Source organism: Perognathus longimembris, chromosome 20, assembly GCF_023159225.1.
Source record: "Perognathus longimembris pacificus isolate PPM17 chromosome 20, ASM2315922v1, whole genome shotgun sequence".
Taxonomy (NCBI): Eukaryota; Metazoa; Chordata; class Mammalia; order Rodentia; family Heteromyidae; genus Perognathus; species Perognathus longimembris.
The window spans coordinates 20,356,606-20,373,871 of record NC_063180.1 but is presented as its reverse complement, the minus strand read 5'-3'; the positions used below and the strand labels follow the sequence as shown (position 1 = coordinate 20,373,871).

At 54.1% G+C, this 17,266-nt stretch overlaps 1 protein-coding gene across 1 annotated transcript; it reads right to left on the bottom strand.

Moving 5' to 3' along the window:
• Positions 1–2,907: 2,907 nt before the first annotated feature.
• On the bottom strand, positions 2,908–12,433 carry LOC125338954 (poliovirus receptor homolog). The gene is made up of 9 exons (XM_048329986.1): positions 12,345–12,433; positions 11,965–12,164; positions 9,537–9,890; positions 7,773–8,213; positions 7,383–7,500; positions 5,923–6,071; positions 4,174–4,323; positions 4,044–4,075; positions 2,908–3,114 (listed from the first exon to the last, which is right to left on the bottom strand). The coding sequence occupies exons 1-9, from the start codon at positions 12,431–12,433 to the stop codon at positions 2,983–2,985; spliced, it is 1,665 nt and encodes a 554-aa protein (XP_048185943.1). The 3' UTR covers positions 2,908–2,982.
• Between the last annotated feature and the right edge of the window lie 4,833 nt (positions 12,434–17,266).

The following is a 17,266-nucleotide window of genomic DNA, read 5'->3' as shown; positions in this document are numbered from 1 at the left end:
AGCTGGGGAAACTGAGGCCCAGAAGACTGGCAAGGCTGCTGGGATCAGAGGTTTCATCCCCAACCCCCACTCCCCCACGGGCTGGTTCATGACTTTTTCATTCAGTCAGCACTGGTGGCCCAGGACTGTAATCCCAGCTACTCGGGAGAGGACTGGGGTTCAAAGCCCACCTGTGAAAAGCAAAGTCTGGGAGATGCTTGTCTCCAATGAGCCCCCAAAAAGTCAGAAGTGGCTCAAGTGGAGCACTGGCCTTGGGATAAAAGAAATTCGGGAATGGTGCCCCCAGGCCCTGAGTTCAAGCCCCAAGACGGGCACACACAGACACACACACCATCATCCATTCACTCCTTCCCTGTGCCCACTCCCTGACACAGTGGTGGCGGTGGCTCCTGCCTGTGCTCTCTCCTTGGTGGGGTCACCGGCCTGGAGAGCCCCAGGGGGCTGTGCTGCCACACAGGTCTCGCCTGGGAGATCAGGGAGGGCTCCCTGTGGAGGCGGCGTCTCAGCTGTGACTTGAAGTGGGCAGACTAGTGGGGCAGGATGGTGGGCGGGTGGGGCGAGGCCTCTCGGGTGTGGGGACTGCGCAGGCAAAGGGGCGAAGGCTCAGATGGCGTTTGCACTGCAGTGTGGGAACTAGGAATTGGGTGGGAGGTGTCAGAGGGTGGGGTGGGGAGCGGCTGTGTGTCAGAGGGGGTGGGCAGGAGGGGTGGGTCACTGCAGTACTTAGACTTGAACCCACGTCCTTCTGCATGCAGGGCACTTGTTCCAACTCTTCATTTCCTTCAGAGGGACTTGCTATGCAGCCCAGGCTGGTTTCGAACTCACGTTCCTCCCACCTCAGCCCTTTACTGCTGGGATTGTATGCATGCACCATGCTTGGCTGTGCTTTTCTTTTCGTTTTTGTGCTTGTAGTGGGCTTTGAACTCAGGGCCTGGGAACTGAGCTTTTGTGCTCAAGGTTGATGCTCTAGGTCTTGATTCCGGCTCTAGCTCTAATTCTAGCTCTAATTCCGGCATTGGTGATTCATTAGAGATACGAGCCTCATGGACTTTCCTGCCCCAGCTGGCTTTGAACCATGATCCTCAGATCTCAGCCTCCTGAGTAGCTAGGATGGCAGGCATGAGCCAACAGTGCCCAGTTGTATTTAAACGGTCTCACGTGAGCTGGGCGCTGACTCACACCTGTCATCCTGGTGACTCAGGAGGCTGAGATCCAGAGGATCAAGTTCAGAAGCCAGTCTGAGCGCAAAAGGCCTGGAGACGTCATCTCCAAAGTCACCAGAAAACAGCTGGCCTGGAGACCTGGTTCAGGTGGTAGAGCATTAGTCAAACAAGGAAGTGAGCATGAGGCCTGGGAGGGGGGCATGGGGGTAACCCCCATTGTTCTGAATGTCTGGAAGGCTTTATGATGGGGCTTAAGGGGTAGGGGCTCCCCCCAAAGTCCTCTTCACTGTCTGCCCCTTGGGAAGTTGTTACAATGATTTATTTGCAAGCTAAGCTCTTCTGGATTTTCCAGTTCTTCCAGTCAGTCAGTCATTCTTTCTGTCTGTCTGTCTCCCCCTCTCTCTTTCTCTTTCTCTCTCTCTCTCTCTCTCTCTCTCTCTCTCTCTCTCTCTCACACACACACACACACACACACACACTATTTGAATCCTTTTCCATTATTAAAGGTGACACTCCTGTAATCCCAGCTACGAGGAGGATCTCAGTTCTAGGCCAGCCTGGGAGATCCACTCCATGAGACTATTTTCTCCAATGAACCACCCAAAAGCTGGAAGTGGAGCTGTGGCTCTAGTGGTAAAGCACCAACCTTGAGCAAAAAAAGCTCCGGGACAGCGCCCAGGCCCCTAGTTCAAGCCCCAGGACTGGCACAAAAACAAATAACAAAACCCCCACAAAGTAAAATAAATAAATAAATTATCTTTAATGAATCGCGGGAGGCAGACAAGGTGTTCCTTCAGGAAAACCAGCCATCTTCTCTAAGTCCTCTGACACTGGAGACATCCACTCTCCTTGCCGGGCTCTGGGCCCCACTCCTGCTACCCAGCCAGTTCTCTTCTCTCTTCTCTACCTTCCTTTTGATGCCGCCAAGATCACAAATAAAGATTTTAATAGTTTCCTTTTAGTCAAGCACTGATAGACCATGCCTGTCTTCCTAGCTATCCAGGAGGCTGAGATCTGAGGATTGTGGTTCAAATCCAGCCCAGGTAGGAAAGTCCATGAGGCTCTTCTCTCCAGTGAAACGGCAGGAAACCAGAAGTGGAGCTGTGGCTCAAAGTGGTAGAGTGCTAGCCTTGAGCAAAAAAAAAAAAAAGCTCGGGGACAGTACCCAGGCCCAGAGATCAGGCCCCATGACCAACCCAACCCAAAAATAAATAAATAAATAAACACAGGTTTACTTTTTTTTTGCTGTTCTGAAATGGAGGCTCCTAGTCTAGAGGAAGGTCCCAGGCCAGCTTGGGATTGGTGCTTCTTCAGTAGCTGAGATTACAGGTATGTGCCACCACACCCCACTTGCTAGTGATACTTTAGTGACTTCAATAGAGGAGGTTGAGCACTGGCCCCAGGAGTCCTCTGGGAAGGGCAGCGGCAGCTCCAGTCTGGTGCCCTCAGGGATGCCCTAAGCTTCTTCCCTTTTGCCAGTGTGACTCTCTGCCCTTTCACAGTAATGAGCCAGCTTCCTTCTTGCAGATGGCGGAAGTGGCAGAAGGCATCTCCAGAATCCTCTGGAGGGGTCCTAAGTTTAAACCCAAGGCCTTCTGTTTGCTCAGCTGGTGTGAACACCATTTTGCTATGCCTCCAGGAAGGCTTTTTGCTTGTTAACTGGAGATGGAGTCTTGAAGGCTGGTTTTGAACCTTTGGTTCCCCTGGATCTCAGTCTTCTGAGTCACTGGGCCTGTGAGGCTCTGGATGGGTTGTGAGCTGTGGAGGAGGAGAGGGCCACCAGCCAGGCCGCCTCCCAGGTCAGCATCTGTCTATCCATTCAAGGCACATGTTGGGGGGTGTCGGGGCTGGTGACGCTGTCGCGGGGTGCTGGTGATGCTGTCACGGGGAGCTGGCTTGTGGTGTCTCGTAGAGGAATGGCCTCCTCACTTACAGGTGAATGCGAAACGTCCTAGAAGAGGATAGTCAACCTTTAGTGAGTAATCTTTGTGAGCTTCTCTTTTTTTGGTCAGTTGTGAGGCTCAAAGTGAGGCCTTGTTCAAGGCTAGCACTCTACCACTTGGAGCCACAGAGCCACTTCCAGTTTTCTGGTGGCTCATTGGAGACAAGAGTCTCATGGGCTTTTCTTGCCCAGGCTGACTTCGAACTGCGATCCTGAGATCTCAGCCCCCCGAGTCGCTGGGGTTATAGGCATGAGCCATCAAGACCTAGCTGAAATCTAAGGAAATTGAAATCCTGCCTGGTTGATATCCATTGCCGGGCTTCGCTCTACCACCCCCCATCTACGTGGGAGGGGGGTCCTGGGCTTGTCTGCCTCTTCCGTGTGGGATCCTTTCTCGCTCTCTCACGTCCCCCTGGCCAGTAGGGATTAGTCGCAGAAGCGGGGACCCAAGGTAGCCGCAGTTCGCGTGTGGTTGCGAGATCCCATGCCCGCCAGCCCAAGGAAGACACGGGTGCGTGGGAGTCCTGGAGAAAGCCTCTGGGGTGTTCTGTTTATTCAAAGGAGGGGCCAACAATTTATACCCCCAGGGGAGAGGGGGTACTGGATCCTAATGATTGGCCTGTCCCTCAGGTGATGTCATGGAACTTCCTCTATGGGTGGAGACCACAGCCCCCCAAGGACCGGGCCTCCGCCATTGCCCACGTGGCCAAGCCGGGAGGCGGTGCTGCTTTGTTTCTCTTCCAGCAGAAGCCGGAAGGTGGGAGGGACTACCTTCCACATGGCCCCAGGGCTGGGGGAAGGGCAGCATCTCTAAGGGAGCCCTAGTTGCCCTTCGCCCCTTAAGGCCAAGCTGAATCCCCAACAATCCAACATCCTCCACTCTATATCCACTTATGACGCCCCTCCCTTCTCCACTCACCCCTCCCCTCTTCACTCACCCCATTCGCATGAGTGTCCGACTGTTGCCAACCTGGAGAAACAGGAGGAGATTCTGTCAGTAGGGGAGATGGGGCTTGGGGGCCCCAGGTGCCAACATGGGTCCCCATCTCATCTCCCCCCAGGACAAACCTGGTACACAGCAGACATGCAGTGGGGAGCAGGCCTGTTGGCAATGCTTCTGCTGCCTCAAGTACAGCAGAAGCCCCAGGATCAAGGCAAGCACTGTGACCACAACCATGATGACAATGACCGTGGGGGACATGGAGGCCGGGGGTCTCTCTGGAGAAGAAGGAAACTGGCAGGTAAGGAAATGTTGGGCTGTTTTCTTCTTTTTACCTGCCTGGCATGTTTTACCCCTTATTCTTGAAAGAGCACTCCAGATTTCCTTTCAACAACACCACCTCCCTCTCATTCTCTGCATTCCAGCAGACTGAACTGCACCCAGTTACTCCTAGGATGGGACCTGGGGGAGCTCAGGCCTTTGCCAATCAGAACCTCTCATTTTCCTTGGCTGCTGTGATTGGTTCAGAGGTTGCAGGAGGTTTAAGTAGAGCCAATGAGAGCTGGCGCTGGGACTTTGATTAGACCTACTGACAGTGAGGGATGTGCTCTATTCCCAGAGAGGTTGCTAAGAATGTACTCAGGAGGCTGAGATCTGAGGATTGTGGTTTGAAGCCAACCTGGGTAGGAAAGTCCATGAGACTCTTATCTCCAATGAGTCACCCAAAAGCTGGAAGTAGAGTTGTGGCTCAAGTGATAGAGCATCAGGCTTGAGTGAAAGAGCTCAGGGACAGTGCCTGGCCCCTGAGTTCAAGCCCCAGGGATGTCACAAAAAAGAAAAGGAAAGAAAAAAGAAAGCACATATAAATGGGTACAATGGGTCATACCTATAATCCTATTACTTGGGAGGCAGATTGGGAGTACTGTGGTTTGAGGCCAGCCCTAGAAACAATTAGTGAGATTTACATCTCCAGCAGTAACTGGGAATATTGACCCCTGCCTGCCATCCCAATGGCATGGGAAGAGTAAATAGGAGGATTATGGTCCAGGATAATTTGGCATAAGTGAAAAACTCTATTCCCCAAAATAACTAAAATGGGCTGGAGGGGACATGGCTCAAATGGTGCCTGCTAGTTCAACCTCAGTGCCAAAAAAAAAAAAAAAAAAAAAAGGAAAATAAATCAATCACTGATCAGATATAAGAGATGTAAAGAAAAGTTCCTGGGGGCTGGGAATATGGCTTAGCAGTAGAATGCTTGCTTATCATGCATTAATCCTTGGGTTCGATTCCTCAGCACCACATAAACAGAAAAAGCTGGAAGTGGTGACGAGGCTCAAGAGGTAGAGTGCTGGCCTTGAGCAAAAGGAAGCCAGAGACAGCACCCAGGCAACTGAGTCCAAGCCCCAGGACCGGCAAAAAAGAAAGAAAGAAAGAAAGAAAAGTTCCTGGGTGACATGGTTGGAGTGTGCCTGGATCTAACCATACCTGAAGATGTATTTTCAATAAAGTCTTAATAAAAATTTTTGAGCCATGCTTCCACCAATTATAACAAAGTCCTATTTAGTATATTTAGAAGCACTTTTCTGAACCCCCTCCCAGCCCCCAAATCTGGGAAAGAAGCAAGTGACAATTTCTTCAGCCTTGGTGGGTGGTCGGTCTGTGTGTAGGTAGCGGCTGACCCAGGTTTTAACTGGGTGTGTGTGTGGGGGGGAGGGCATGGGGAAGAGGTGTGGAGGAGAACAAAGCTGACCCCATTGGTCCCATGGTGAGATGCCTTGTCTGAAGCAGGAATCGGGGAGCATCCTGGGGCCAGCCCCACACTGGATGGCCTCCCCTTCCCCTGGGGTCAGGAGGGTGAGGCCCTCTGTCACCCTCACCTCCAAGGATGATGGTCTCTTTTCCCTGGCCAGTCCCCATGGCGTTGGTGGCACTGCAGATGAAAGTCGTGTTGATGGCCTCATCCACGATGGTGATATGGAGCTGGGTGCCCTGGACCTGAGCGGAGCGGGGCAGCGTCCCCGAGGTCCTGGCCCAGAGAGAGATAGATAAGGAGGAGGAGGAGGCCTCTACTGGAGCTCCCAGGTGGGGTGAACGAAGACAAACAGAATCAGGTTATACGGGACCCAAGCTGGGGCTGCGCTGTATCACCGGGGTCCTGATCATCTGAAAACCCTGTGGGCTTCACCTCCTTGCTGCTCTTTCAGCCTACTCCTTGCCTTTCCAGCCTCTTCCTCCTGTCTTTCACTGGATCTATCTGTGCCATTCCCTGTAAGGCCACCAGGGGCGCACCCGAGTCCATTCAGCTCTGTAGCCACCAGTGGCGCACCTGCATTCAGCTCTGTGGCCACCAGGGGCGCACCTGAGCCCATTCAGCACTGTAGCCACCAGTGGCGCACCTGCATTCAGCTCTGTGGCCACCAGGGGCGCACCTGAGTCCATTCAGCTCTGTGGCCACCAGGGGTGCACCTGAGTCCATTCAGCTCTGTAGCCACCAGGGGCCCACCTGAGTCCATTCAGCTCTGTGGCCAGCAATAGTCTGGAGGGAGGTCATGAGACCCCCCTTGGGCAGAGCTGGCCCTGCCCCTGGTGACCTGGCACCTGCTACCTCTAACTACCGCAGCTCTCTGTCCTACCTGCCAAGGTGTGTAGGCTAATGGCAGTGGGCACACAGAGAAGAAACAGCCATGGAGGAAGCAGAGCTGTCCCTGTGGCCTCAGGAGCCCGAAATTGTGCAGTTTGAAACAGGACAAGTAAAGATGACCAGGCTTTTTTGTTGTCGCTGTTGGTGGGGGTGGTGAGGGTGGCACTGGGGTTTGAACTTGGGATCATGTGCTCGCTGGAGAAGGTGGGGCTTCCTCTTGAACTTTACCCCCCCCCCCCCTTGCTCTCCAGGCTTTTTGGCTGTGGTTAATTTTCAGGTGGAGTCTGGCACTTTTGCCTCTGCTGGCTTTGAACCCGGATCCTCCCACTTCCCCCCTCTGGAGTAGCTGGGATTACAGAGGTGCACCACCGCACGCATTTTCTTTAAAAAATGATCTCCTTTGCAAGAGTAGGGATGAACCCGTGTAAGGCAAGCAAGCACTCCCTCTCCATTTCACTCCCAGTGGTAAAGATGCCAAGTTTCGATGGCACTTACTTCCTCTAACAACTGTGACTGCGCCCTTGTTGATTATTTGCTTAGGCCCAGGAATCCAGACCCTAGCCCCCCTCCTCCAGACCCAGGGGTGCAGACCCTCCCCCAGTCTTGCTCCCTCAGTCCCACGGGTGCAGACCCCAGCCTCCGTTCTCAGGGCAGGCCGGCGTGGGGGGGGGGGAGGGTGGTGTCCCCATGACTTACGTGGTCCAGTTGAAGTGCGTGTACTTTGGGTTGCTCTGGATGTGACAATTCAGGGTGACTTCGGGGCGCCCGATAAACCAATTGTAGTCATAGCCAGTGATGGAGACCTCGGGGGGATCTGGTGGGCAGGGACACACGGGGCGGCGGGGGGGGGGGGGGCTGTCAGAGCCACAGGCTGAGCTCAGGGCACGAACTTCCTCAGCAGATCGGGGAGCAGCCCAGGGTGGAGAGGCCCCCCGGGTCCTCTGAGAACAGAGGCCTGCCTGTCCTCCTGGGGGGGGGGGCGGGGGGGCTGAGGAAGCCCGCCTTTGTGCAGTGGAATCTGTGGGGGGTAGGTCCCTGGGGGTGCTGGCGGGCTGTCCCTCGCGCATGCGCAGCGGACGCACTCACAGTGTGCGGTCACGTTCACGGGCACCAGGAGCGGCTCCTCCAAGGTCTGGTGCTCCACGACGCAGGTGACCACCTTGCCATCCACCCGGCTGGAGGGCACCGCGGAGAAGAGGCTGATGACAGAAACGGTGCCGGGCTGGGGTCCTGGCACCCGGGTGCTGGTGGTGGTTCCGTTCAGGTGAGTGGACCAGGAGAGGCGGGCGGGCGGGCGCCCCCCGTGGGCCTGGCATTGCACCACCGGCACCGGCGCAGGCGCAGAGCCCGCCGGGAGCTCCCAGGGGAACACGCAGGGCCCCCGCAGCGGCGGCGCAGGCGTGGAGGAGAGAGAGGCCTCCCACGACACGCAGTCGGCCGGGGCAGAGGTGGTTGGGTGCCCACTGCTGGACACGCAGCAGAGCGGAGGCGGAGCCTGCAAGGCGCTGGCGCTGATATTGGGCGGAGCTGGGGGGATTGAAAGGGAGAGAGTGGACAGTTCAAATCCCGGGCCTGTCTTAGACTGAGCAGCTGGGGGCAGGGAAGACCTCCTTTTGGGGGGAGGGGCCGTGCCTCATTTTCCTTAGTTGTCAACTGGGGATCCCAGCAAGGATGGAGGACACAGACAAAGCTCTTTAGGATGGTTCTGGCCTGTGTAGTAAGTGCTCAATAAATATTGCTAGGTGGGCTGGTGCTGGGGACCCAGAAATGAGCAAGATCACTTAAGACCACCCAGCTCAGCCTTGGGGTACACCACTGCAGGGTGGGGCGGGGCTGGCCTGGACTGAGGAGAAGGTGTGAACGGGGTATCCGTACATCCTGTGCAAACTGTAACCAAACTTTTTTTTCCCCCAGGCCTGGGGCTCGAACTGTGGGCCTGAGCACTGTCCCTGGCTTCTTTTTGCTCAAGGCTAGCACTCTACCACTTGAGCCACAGGTTTTCTATATATGTGGTGCTTTTTCTATATATGTAGTGCTGAGGAATTGAACCCAGGGCTTCATGTATATGAGGCAAGCACTGTAGCACTAGGCCATATTCCCAGCAACCAAACATTCTTAGTCATTTATTTTCCCCTAACCCCTACAGAAAGTAAACTCAGTTCCCATGGAAACAGTGGTCAGGGGCTCCACAGGGCATCAGCTATCTGTCTCCTCCCTCCCTCCCTTCCTGCATGCTAGTTTTAAGGCTCAAACCTAGGGCCTGAGTGCTGTCCGTGGGCTTTTTTGTTCAAGTCTGGTGCTCTACTACTTGAGCTCAGCTGCATTTCTGGCTTTTTGTTTATTTGCTGGCTGGTTAACGAGAAATAAGCATCTCACAATTTTCCTGCCCAGTCTGGCTTCTAATCTTGACCTTCAGATCTCAGCCTCCTGAGTAGCTAGGGTGACAGGCTCCCCTTCTATCTTTACCTTTGAACTTTTCCTTCCTCACCAGCCTGAAAGCAGCCACCGACAACTGAAAGGTGTTATCAGGGCCAGCCTAAGAGGAACCTGGGTTCAAAGTCCTACAACTGGATGAACACTTGGGATGCCAGGACCTTGCTGCATCAGAGGAAGAAAGCAGAGGTGGGGGGGTGGGTGGGGGATATCCACTGTCCCCCCCTCCCCCAAGTTGTCTCTAGCCTCCTGCCCAATTCCTGGTCTCCCCAAGACTTTGGCCCCTAGGATCTCTACTCTCCCCAAGCCCCCTTATGGCACCTGCTCAGTGGAAGACATGTCCTCTGCTCGGGCCTGGCCCACTCTTGCTTGCTTCCCCTCCTCCCCCCCCCCCCCCAGCGTGCCCCTCTTGCTCACCTACCACCTGCAGCCATGTGCTTGCGCTGCCGCTGCCCTGGGGGAAGACAGCGTAACTGCAGGTATAGTTAGCTTCATCTTCAATGCCTAAGGCGGATAGCTCCAGAGAGGCATCCGGCAGGTTGGTGCCCTGCTCGACAGCCAGGAACTTCATTCTCTTCGGATCCTGGTAGAAGAACCCCTGGACGGGATGGAACACGGCGATGCTCTGCTCAGCACCCTGCTTCATCCATGTGATTTGGCTCATCTGGATGCTGGCCCCCGGAGGAGGCTGCAGGCGGCAGCTCAGCGTCACAGACTTGCCTAAGAAGCCCTGCACTTGGGTAGGCACCTGCACACCAACCATCTGGGTCCCTGTGGGGTGGGGGAGACCAAAGGGGGAAACTGAGGCATGGAGTGGTTTGTCCCAGGGCTCCGTGCCACACACCTGGGCCAGGACAATGGGGACAGTGGGACTACAACCTCCAAACTGTGATCCAGAATCATTCCCCTGCCTAGCCGGGCGCTGGTGGCTCGCACCTGTCATCGTAGCTACTCAGGAGGCTGAGATCGGAGGATCAGGGTTTGAAGTCAGCGGGTGCAGAAAAAGTCCATGAAACCCTGATCTCCAATAAACTACTGAGAAAAAGCTGGAAGTGGTGCTGTGGCTCATGTGTGCCAGCCTTGAGCAAAAGAAGGTCAGGGACAGAGCCCAGGCCCTGCATTCAGGCCCCAGAACCGAATAATAATAATAGTAATAATAATAATAATAAATCCTTCCCCCTCCCCTTTCCTCTCCCCTCCACCCTGGCTTGCTCCCCAGTATTATTCACTGTAACCATTTTTAGATCCATCTGGGTGGCCGAGATGACAGCGTTGCCACACCTACCCCGGGAATCACTTTCTCTGGAAAGGTTGCTTCATCTTAGGTATTTGTCATGGGAATGGAGCTCTGGGTGACACAGAGGGGGTGAAAACAAGAGTGCCAGGGGAGAAGTTCACTTTTGTCCTGGGGATAAACCAGCAAGCTGGGCACTAGGAAAAGGGAGGAAGCCCCCACTGGGCCCAGGAGACTTGGGGGGTAAGCCAGTCTAGGGGCTGGAAAGGCAGGGTGCATGGTCCTACCCACAGCTCCCCCCCACCTCCACTCCAATTAGCTGCATGCACAGGGCCTTGCTGTGCAGTGTGGGGTGCCCCTGCCCTTCTTCCTGTTGGAGGGTCCCCCCTCACTGCTGGCTCTTATTCAGCTCAGCAGTTTCCGGCTTTTGTTTTCCTTCCTGCTCCCCACAAGGCCTCTCTACAGTCTTCTCCAAGGTGCTAGGTGTGTGTGTGTGGGGGGGAGAGGTCCTGGGGTTTGAACTCAGGGCCTGGGCGCTGTCCCTGAACTTTTCCACTCTAGTGGCACTCTACCACTTGAACCATAGCTCCACTTCTGGCTTTTTGATAGTTCATTGAGCTAAGAGTCTCACTGGAATGCAGCCCCTGGATTCGAACCAGTATCCTCAGATCTCAGTCTCCTGGGACGCCAGGCGCCGGCTTCCCGGCGCTTTTTGCGGCTGTGGTCCTGGTGATCTTCCTGCCCGGCCGCCTTTGCGATGCCGGGGTCAGCGAACACCCGGGGCCCGTTCTGGGCTGGTGCGCAACCCTGCACAGGCGCCCGCCCGTGCTCTCCGGAGCGGCGGCCCCCGCCCCCGCCCCAGCCCGGGCTCAAACGAAGGCAGCTCGAGGGACTCCCCGTCGGAGCCGGTGGACGCGGGTGAGGAGCGAACGATGAGCCTATGAATGAATCGTGAACGAATGGAAGCCAGCCCCGGCGGTCTGACTTTGGGGATCCGAGCTGTGTGCGGGTCCTCGTGCAGGGGGTGTGTGTGGGGACCAGGTCAGCCTCCCCTCCCGGCAGGGGTCCGGCCCGGCGCGGCCCTGGGCACGGGGCGTGCGGCCCGCCCTGAGTCACGGCTTTCCGGGAACCTCGGCCCAGTGCAGGAACGTCTGGCCTCGTGGTGGCGGGTTGGGGGGGGGGGAAGGAGAACCCCAGTGCGGAGCATGGTGGAGGGGGACCCCAGTGCCGAGGGTCGGGGTCGGGGCGGCTGGGCGGGGGTCGGGGCGCGGGGGTCTGGGGTCGGGGTCGGGGCGGCTGGGCGGGAGTCGGGGTACGGGGGTCGGGGTCGGGGTGGCTGGGCGGGGGTCGGGGCACGGGGGTCGGGGTCGGGGCGGCTGGGCGGGGGTCGGGGCGCGGGGGTCGGGGTCGGGGCGGCTGGGCGGGGGTCGGGGCACGGGGGTCGGGGTCGGGGCGGCTGGGCGGGGGTCGGGGCGCGGGGGTCGGGGTCGGGGCGCGGGGGTCGGGGTCGGGGAGCGGGGGTCGGGGCGCAGGGTCCGGGCGGCTGGGCGGGGGTCGGGGCGCGGGGGTCAGGGCGCGGGGATCGGGGTCGGGGTCGGGGGCTGCACTCACCGGCCCCGAGGGCCCCCGCGGTCAGCACCAGCAGCGACAGTGTCTGGAGCAGGACCATGGCGGCGGCTGCGCCCGCGATCCGCGCGATCTCCGCCGGCAGCGAGGAGCTTTTCCCCAGCCCCCGATGGCGACCCTCGATCCCCTGGATCTCCGATCTGATCACCGATCTCCGGAGCTGCCCGCCTGCTCTCTCCGGCCGCCTAGGGAAGTGGGAAGTGCCGGTGCTGGTGCCGGGCCGGCCTTTTAAGTCTGAGCGCCGCCCCGCACTGGGCGGAGGGAACGGGCAGCGGGGGCGCCGGGCAGGGCGCCCGCTCTGCCCGGCCCGACCCGCCAAGGGGTCCGCGCCACTGGGACAGAGGGGAAACTGAGGCCTGGCCCACCTCACGGGGGCTGTCACCGATCCTGCCTGAGCTGTCACCGGGGCTTCTCCGCTCGAGGCGGGCCCTCCACCGCTCAGCCTCAGCTCCATATCGGGATTTTATTATTTTTTAATTGACGATGAGAGTCTCTCGGGCTTTCCTGCCTGGGCTGGCTTCGAACCGAGACCCTCAGATCTCAGCCTCCTGAGTAGCTAGGATGACAGGCCAGGCCTGGCCCGGTGTGCTTCTGTCTCTGTCTCTCTCCCTCTCCCTCTCTCCTCTCTTCCCCTTCCTTTCCCTCCCCTCCTCCTCTCCTGGACTTGATGCCCAGGGTGGAGAACACCTCCACTGCCTGGGGAAATTTGGGTGGTGGTGGGTCGGTATTCTGAGAATTGGTGATTCCCATCCCAGAGGAGAGAAGGTGGATTTCAGGATGAAATCAGAGGTTGATCTTGCAGAAATCGCTGGGTTTTCTGACATCTTCCTCCTGCTGACTAACTTGAGGACCTGTGGTCGCGACTCTGTTCTTCCTCCTCCGCCTGGGGCTTCCCAGGTCTTCCCCAACTCCCTAGGTTTCTGTAGATCCACAGCCCCTCCTGTCAGCCACCAAAAAGCCAGAAGTGGAGCTGTGGTTCAAGTGGCAGAGAGCGAGACTTGAGTGGAAAAGGGCCAGCGAGACCCAGGGTCCTGGAGTCCAAGCTCCAGCAACCCCCTCCCCCCAATTAATCACATCCTCCACAGGATTGTTCACCATAGCCTAGATAGGGAATCAACCCAGAGGCCCCTCAGTGGGCAAATTGATCAAGAAAACGTGGTTTACATACATGAGGGAGTTCTACATATCCGTCAGGAAGAATGACATTGCACCACTTGTCAGGATTTGGAAAGACTTGTAAAAAAAACAAAACATATTAAGCTTAGTAAGACAGAGCCAAGGAAATCATGCCCAGCTCACATGGTTTCCCTAGAATGTGCCTATAAACACACCGGATGGTAAAAGAAAAAAGAATCCACTGGGCTATGGTAAGTTATGCAGGTCTCCAGGCATTCACACGGAGTGAAACCAAAGGGGGGTCATCTTAGGAGAGGGTCCCAAAGGTGCAGAAACTATGTGCATCTGGTCATATGAAGTAATATTTACTGAAATGAAGTCTAGGAAGTGGAAAGGAGGCGTGTGTGTGTGTGTGTGTGTGTGTGTGTGTGTGTGTGTGTGTTTTCTTGGTTACTGTTTTGTTTTCCGTTTCCTTTTGTCTGGTTTGCTCATTTATCTGTCTTTGGGAGAGTAAGGGTGAGTTCTGAAATGGAGGAACAAAGGTTGAAAAAAATGCAGCAGTGGTACTCACTGGACACTATGTTGAAAATGAGCTATTTGGCTTGTAGGTGGGGATGGGAGGGAAAACTTGAGAGGGAGGGAAGGAAAGGGTGGCATTGTCCAAAAAGAAATGTACCCTAACCCGCATACATCACCAATACAAGAACATGAAACAAATGAAAAAGTAACCATCTTAATGGATACAATGGATACAAACAGATAGGAAGGGATGACCAGATACAAAAATAAAAAAAAGTAACATTGTTAATAAGCTAACCAGATACAAAACAGTTACAGAAAATAAGCCAAGGGGTTGGGAATGTGGCTTAGTGGTAGCATGCTTGCCTAGCATTCATGGGTTCTGTTCCTCAGTACCACATACACAGAAAAAGCTGGAAATGGTGCAGTAGCTCAAGTGGTTGAGTATTAGTCAAGAAAAAAAAAAGCTACAATAACCAGTAATAAGAAATGTTGAGGATGAAAAAAAAACCCATCAAAGAGTGACAAGGAGAAAAACTTGAAATAAACACCAGAATACCTCATAGGGAGCTGGGCGGGCTCCTTGTTAAAATGAGTAACATAGAGCTAGGAACTACTGTCAATTCTACAAGTATTTATTGCGCACCTATTCTGTATTATTTGTTTTTTTGTAATTTATTTATTAATTAAAGAAGAGGTTTTTTTGGACAAGGTGTTGTGCAAAAAGGGTACAGTTACATAGTAGGGCAGTGTGTACATTACTTGTGATATCTTACATCCTGTTTTTCTTTCCCTTCCCTAGGTCGGTAGACATACATACAATATACAATGTACCAAGAACATATACAGTAGCCACGTGGCCTACGCCGAAGAAAATTCGCCTAGGGCTTTAAATGTAATGTCGACAATAGACATATGTTGACAGTAGTCTTATATGAACGTACATACATAGCTTTTGAGCTATTGTATTCCACTGAGAGGTCAATTTTTGACCTTTATATGTTGAGTAGTTGTTTGGTTTTAGTTACATAGTGTAGGGTTGCTGACCCAAACCTGTGGGAAATACCATTTGACAAGAAGTTTTTGGTTTCACAGACCTGGTCTCTACTGTCTCCCCCTCTCCCCACCTTAACAGTCATATATCAGGGAGATCATGCCCTTTTGTTTTCTGTGTTCTAGGCTTGTCTCGCTCAACATTATTTGTTCAAGATCTGACCATTTCCCTGCGAATGCCAATATTTCACCATTTCTAATCTCTATGTAGTATTCCATTGTGTATAAGTACCATATTTTTTGGATACATTCATCTGTGGAGGGGCATCTGGGTTGTCTCCATATTTTGGCTATTGTGAATTGTGCAGCGATAAACATGGAAGTGCAGATGTCTTTTTGATATCTTGGGACCTGTTGTTCAGGATAGATGGCTAGGAGTGGTATGGCTGGGTCATAGGGTAGGTCTATGTTGAGCTTTTTGTATTATTTGTTTTGTTTATTTATTTCTTTTGGGCCAGTCTTGGTGCTTGGACTCAGGGCCTAAGCACTGTCCCTGGCTTCTTTTTGCTCAAGGCTAGCACTCTGCCACTTGAGCCACAGTGCCACTTCTGACCATTTTCTATATATGTGGTGCTGGGGAATTGAACCCAGGGCTTCATGTATATGAGGCAAGCACTCTTGCCACTAGGCCATATTCCTAGCCTGCGAACCTATTCTGGGATAGGGACTTTTTTTTTTTTGCCAGTCCTGGGGCTTGGACTCAGGGCCTGGGCCCTGTCCCTTAGCTTCTTTTGCTCAAGGCTAGCACTCTACTATTGCGCTAAATTCCCAGCCTGGGCTGGGAACTTAAAAAAAAAAAATTAAGGTGCTGGGACTATAACAATGATCAAAATAAATACAAATCCTTTTCCACATAGACAAAAGACCAAATATTGAAAATATGTAGTGTGTTGTGCAGTGAAAAGTTCTTTTAAAAAATAAAAATGAGGGCTGGGGATATGGCCTAGTGGCAAGAGTGCCTGCCTCGGATACACGAGGCCCTAGGTTCGATTCCCCAGCACCACATATACAGAAAACGGCCAGAAGCGGCGCTGTGGCTCAAGTGGCAGAGTGCTAGCCTTGAGCGGGAAGAAGCCAGGGACAGTGCTCAGGCCCTGAGTCCAAGGCCCAGGACTGGCCAAAAAAAAAAAAAAAAAAAAAAAATGAGAAGAAGGAGCCTGGTGCTGGTAGCTCACCTCTTGGGAGGGGTCGTCACCTGAGGTGTGGTCAGTCGAACTTTGGGCACTCAAGCCACAGGCTGCAGAGCCCACTGCACAGCCACCCTGGGGTAGCGGTGGTTGGAAAACACACCTGCACTTAGTGCTTGAGGTGGGTGGGCTTCACTGGAGCTTCACCAACAGGAGCCCCTCACAGTGTCTCAAAAGTGTTTGTCCTCTCTCAGGACTCAAACTCATTCTCTCATGCATCCACTCCTTGGCTGGTGCTCTACCACCTGAGCCACACCTCTGAGCACCTGCCTTTTTTGGGGGTCCTGGGGTTTAAACTTGGCCTGGTACTATCCCTGAGGTTTTTTCACTAAAAACTAGTGCTCTGCCACTTTGAGCCACAGCTCCATTTCAAGTTTTCTGGTGGTTCATCAGGGATAAGAGTCTCACAGGGGGCTGGGAATATGGCCTAGTGGTAGAGTGCTTGTCTCGTATACATGAAGCCCTGGGTTCGATCCTCAGCACCACATATATAGAAGATGGCCAGAAGTGGTGCTGTGGCTCAAGAAGCAGAGTGCTAGCCTTGAGCAAAAAGAAGCCAGGGACAGTGCTCGGGCCCTGAGTTCAAGGCCCAGGACTAGAAAAAAAAAAAAGATCCTCCCATGTAAATAGGATTACAGACCTGAGCCAGAAGTGCCCGGCCCCTCTGAAATTTCTGAAGGACCTCGTTCAAATAAGTTCTTTTCAAAGGATTCTCAGATGACTAATGGTGGCTTTTCCACCAAGAGGGGTCTTGCTAGCTTTTTACCCAGGCTCTCCTTGAACCATGATCCTCCCAATCTCCACCTTCAGCAGCTGTGATGCCAGCTTATTTGTTGGTCTGTTCTCTAGGACTGATCTGCTGTGTAGCAGCAGAGTCTGGGGGAATATCAGCTTTTAAATAACAAATGGGGGCTGGGAATGTGGCTTAGTGGTAGAGTGCTTTTCTAGCATGCATGAAGCCCTGGGTTCCATTCCTCAGCATCACATACACATAAAAAGCTGGAAGTGACGCTGTGGCTCAAGTAGTAGAATGCTAGCCTTGAGCAAAAAGAGCTCAGGGAGTGTCTAGGCCCTGAGTTCAAGCCCCAGGACTGGAGAGAGAGAGAGAGAGAGAGAGAGAGAGAGAGAGAGAGAGAGAGAGAGAGAGAGAGAGAGAGAGAGAGAGAGAGAGAGAGAGAGAGAGAAAATAAAGGAAAGGAAAAGAAAAGAAAAGAAAGAAAAGTCCAGGAAGGAGCAAACTTCAAGAATGAGCTGGGTGCCAGTGGCTCACACCTGTCATTCTAGCTACTCGGGAGGTTGAGGTCTGAGGATTGTGGTTGAAAGACAGCCTGGGCAGGAAAGCCCATGAGCCTCAGCTCCAATCAACCATCAGAAAAATGGAAGTGGTGCTGTGGCTCAAGTGGTAGCCTTGA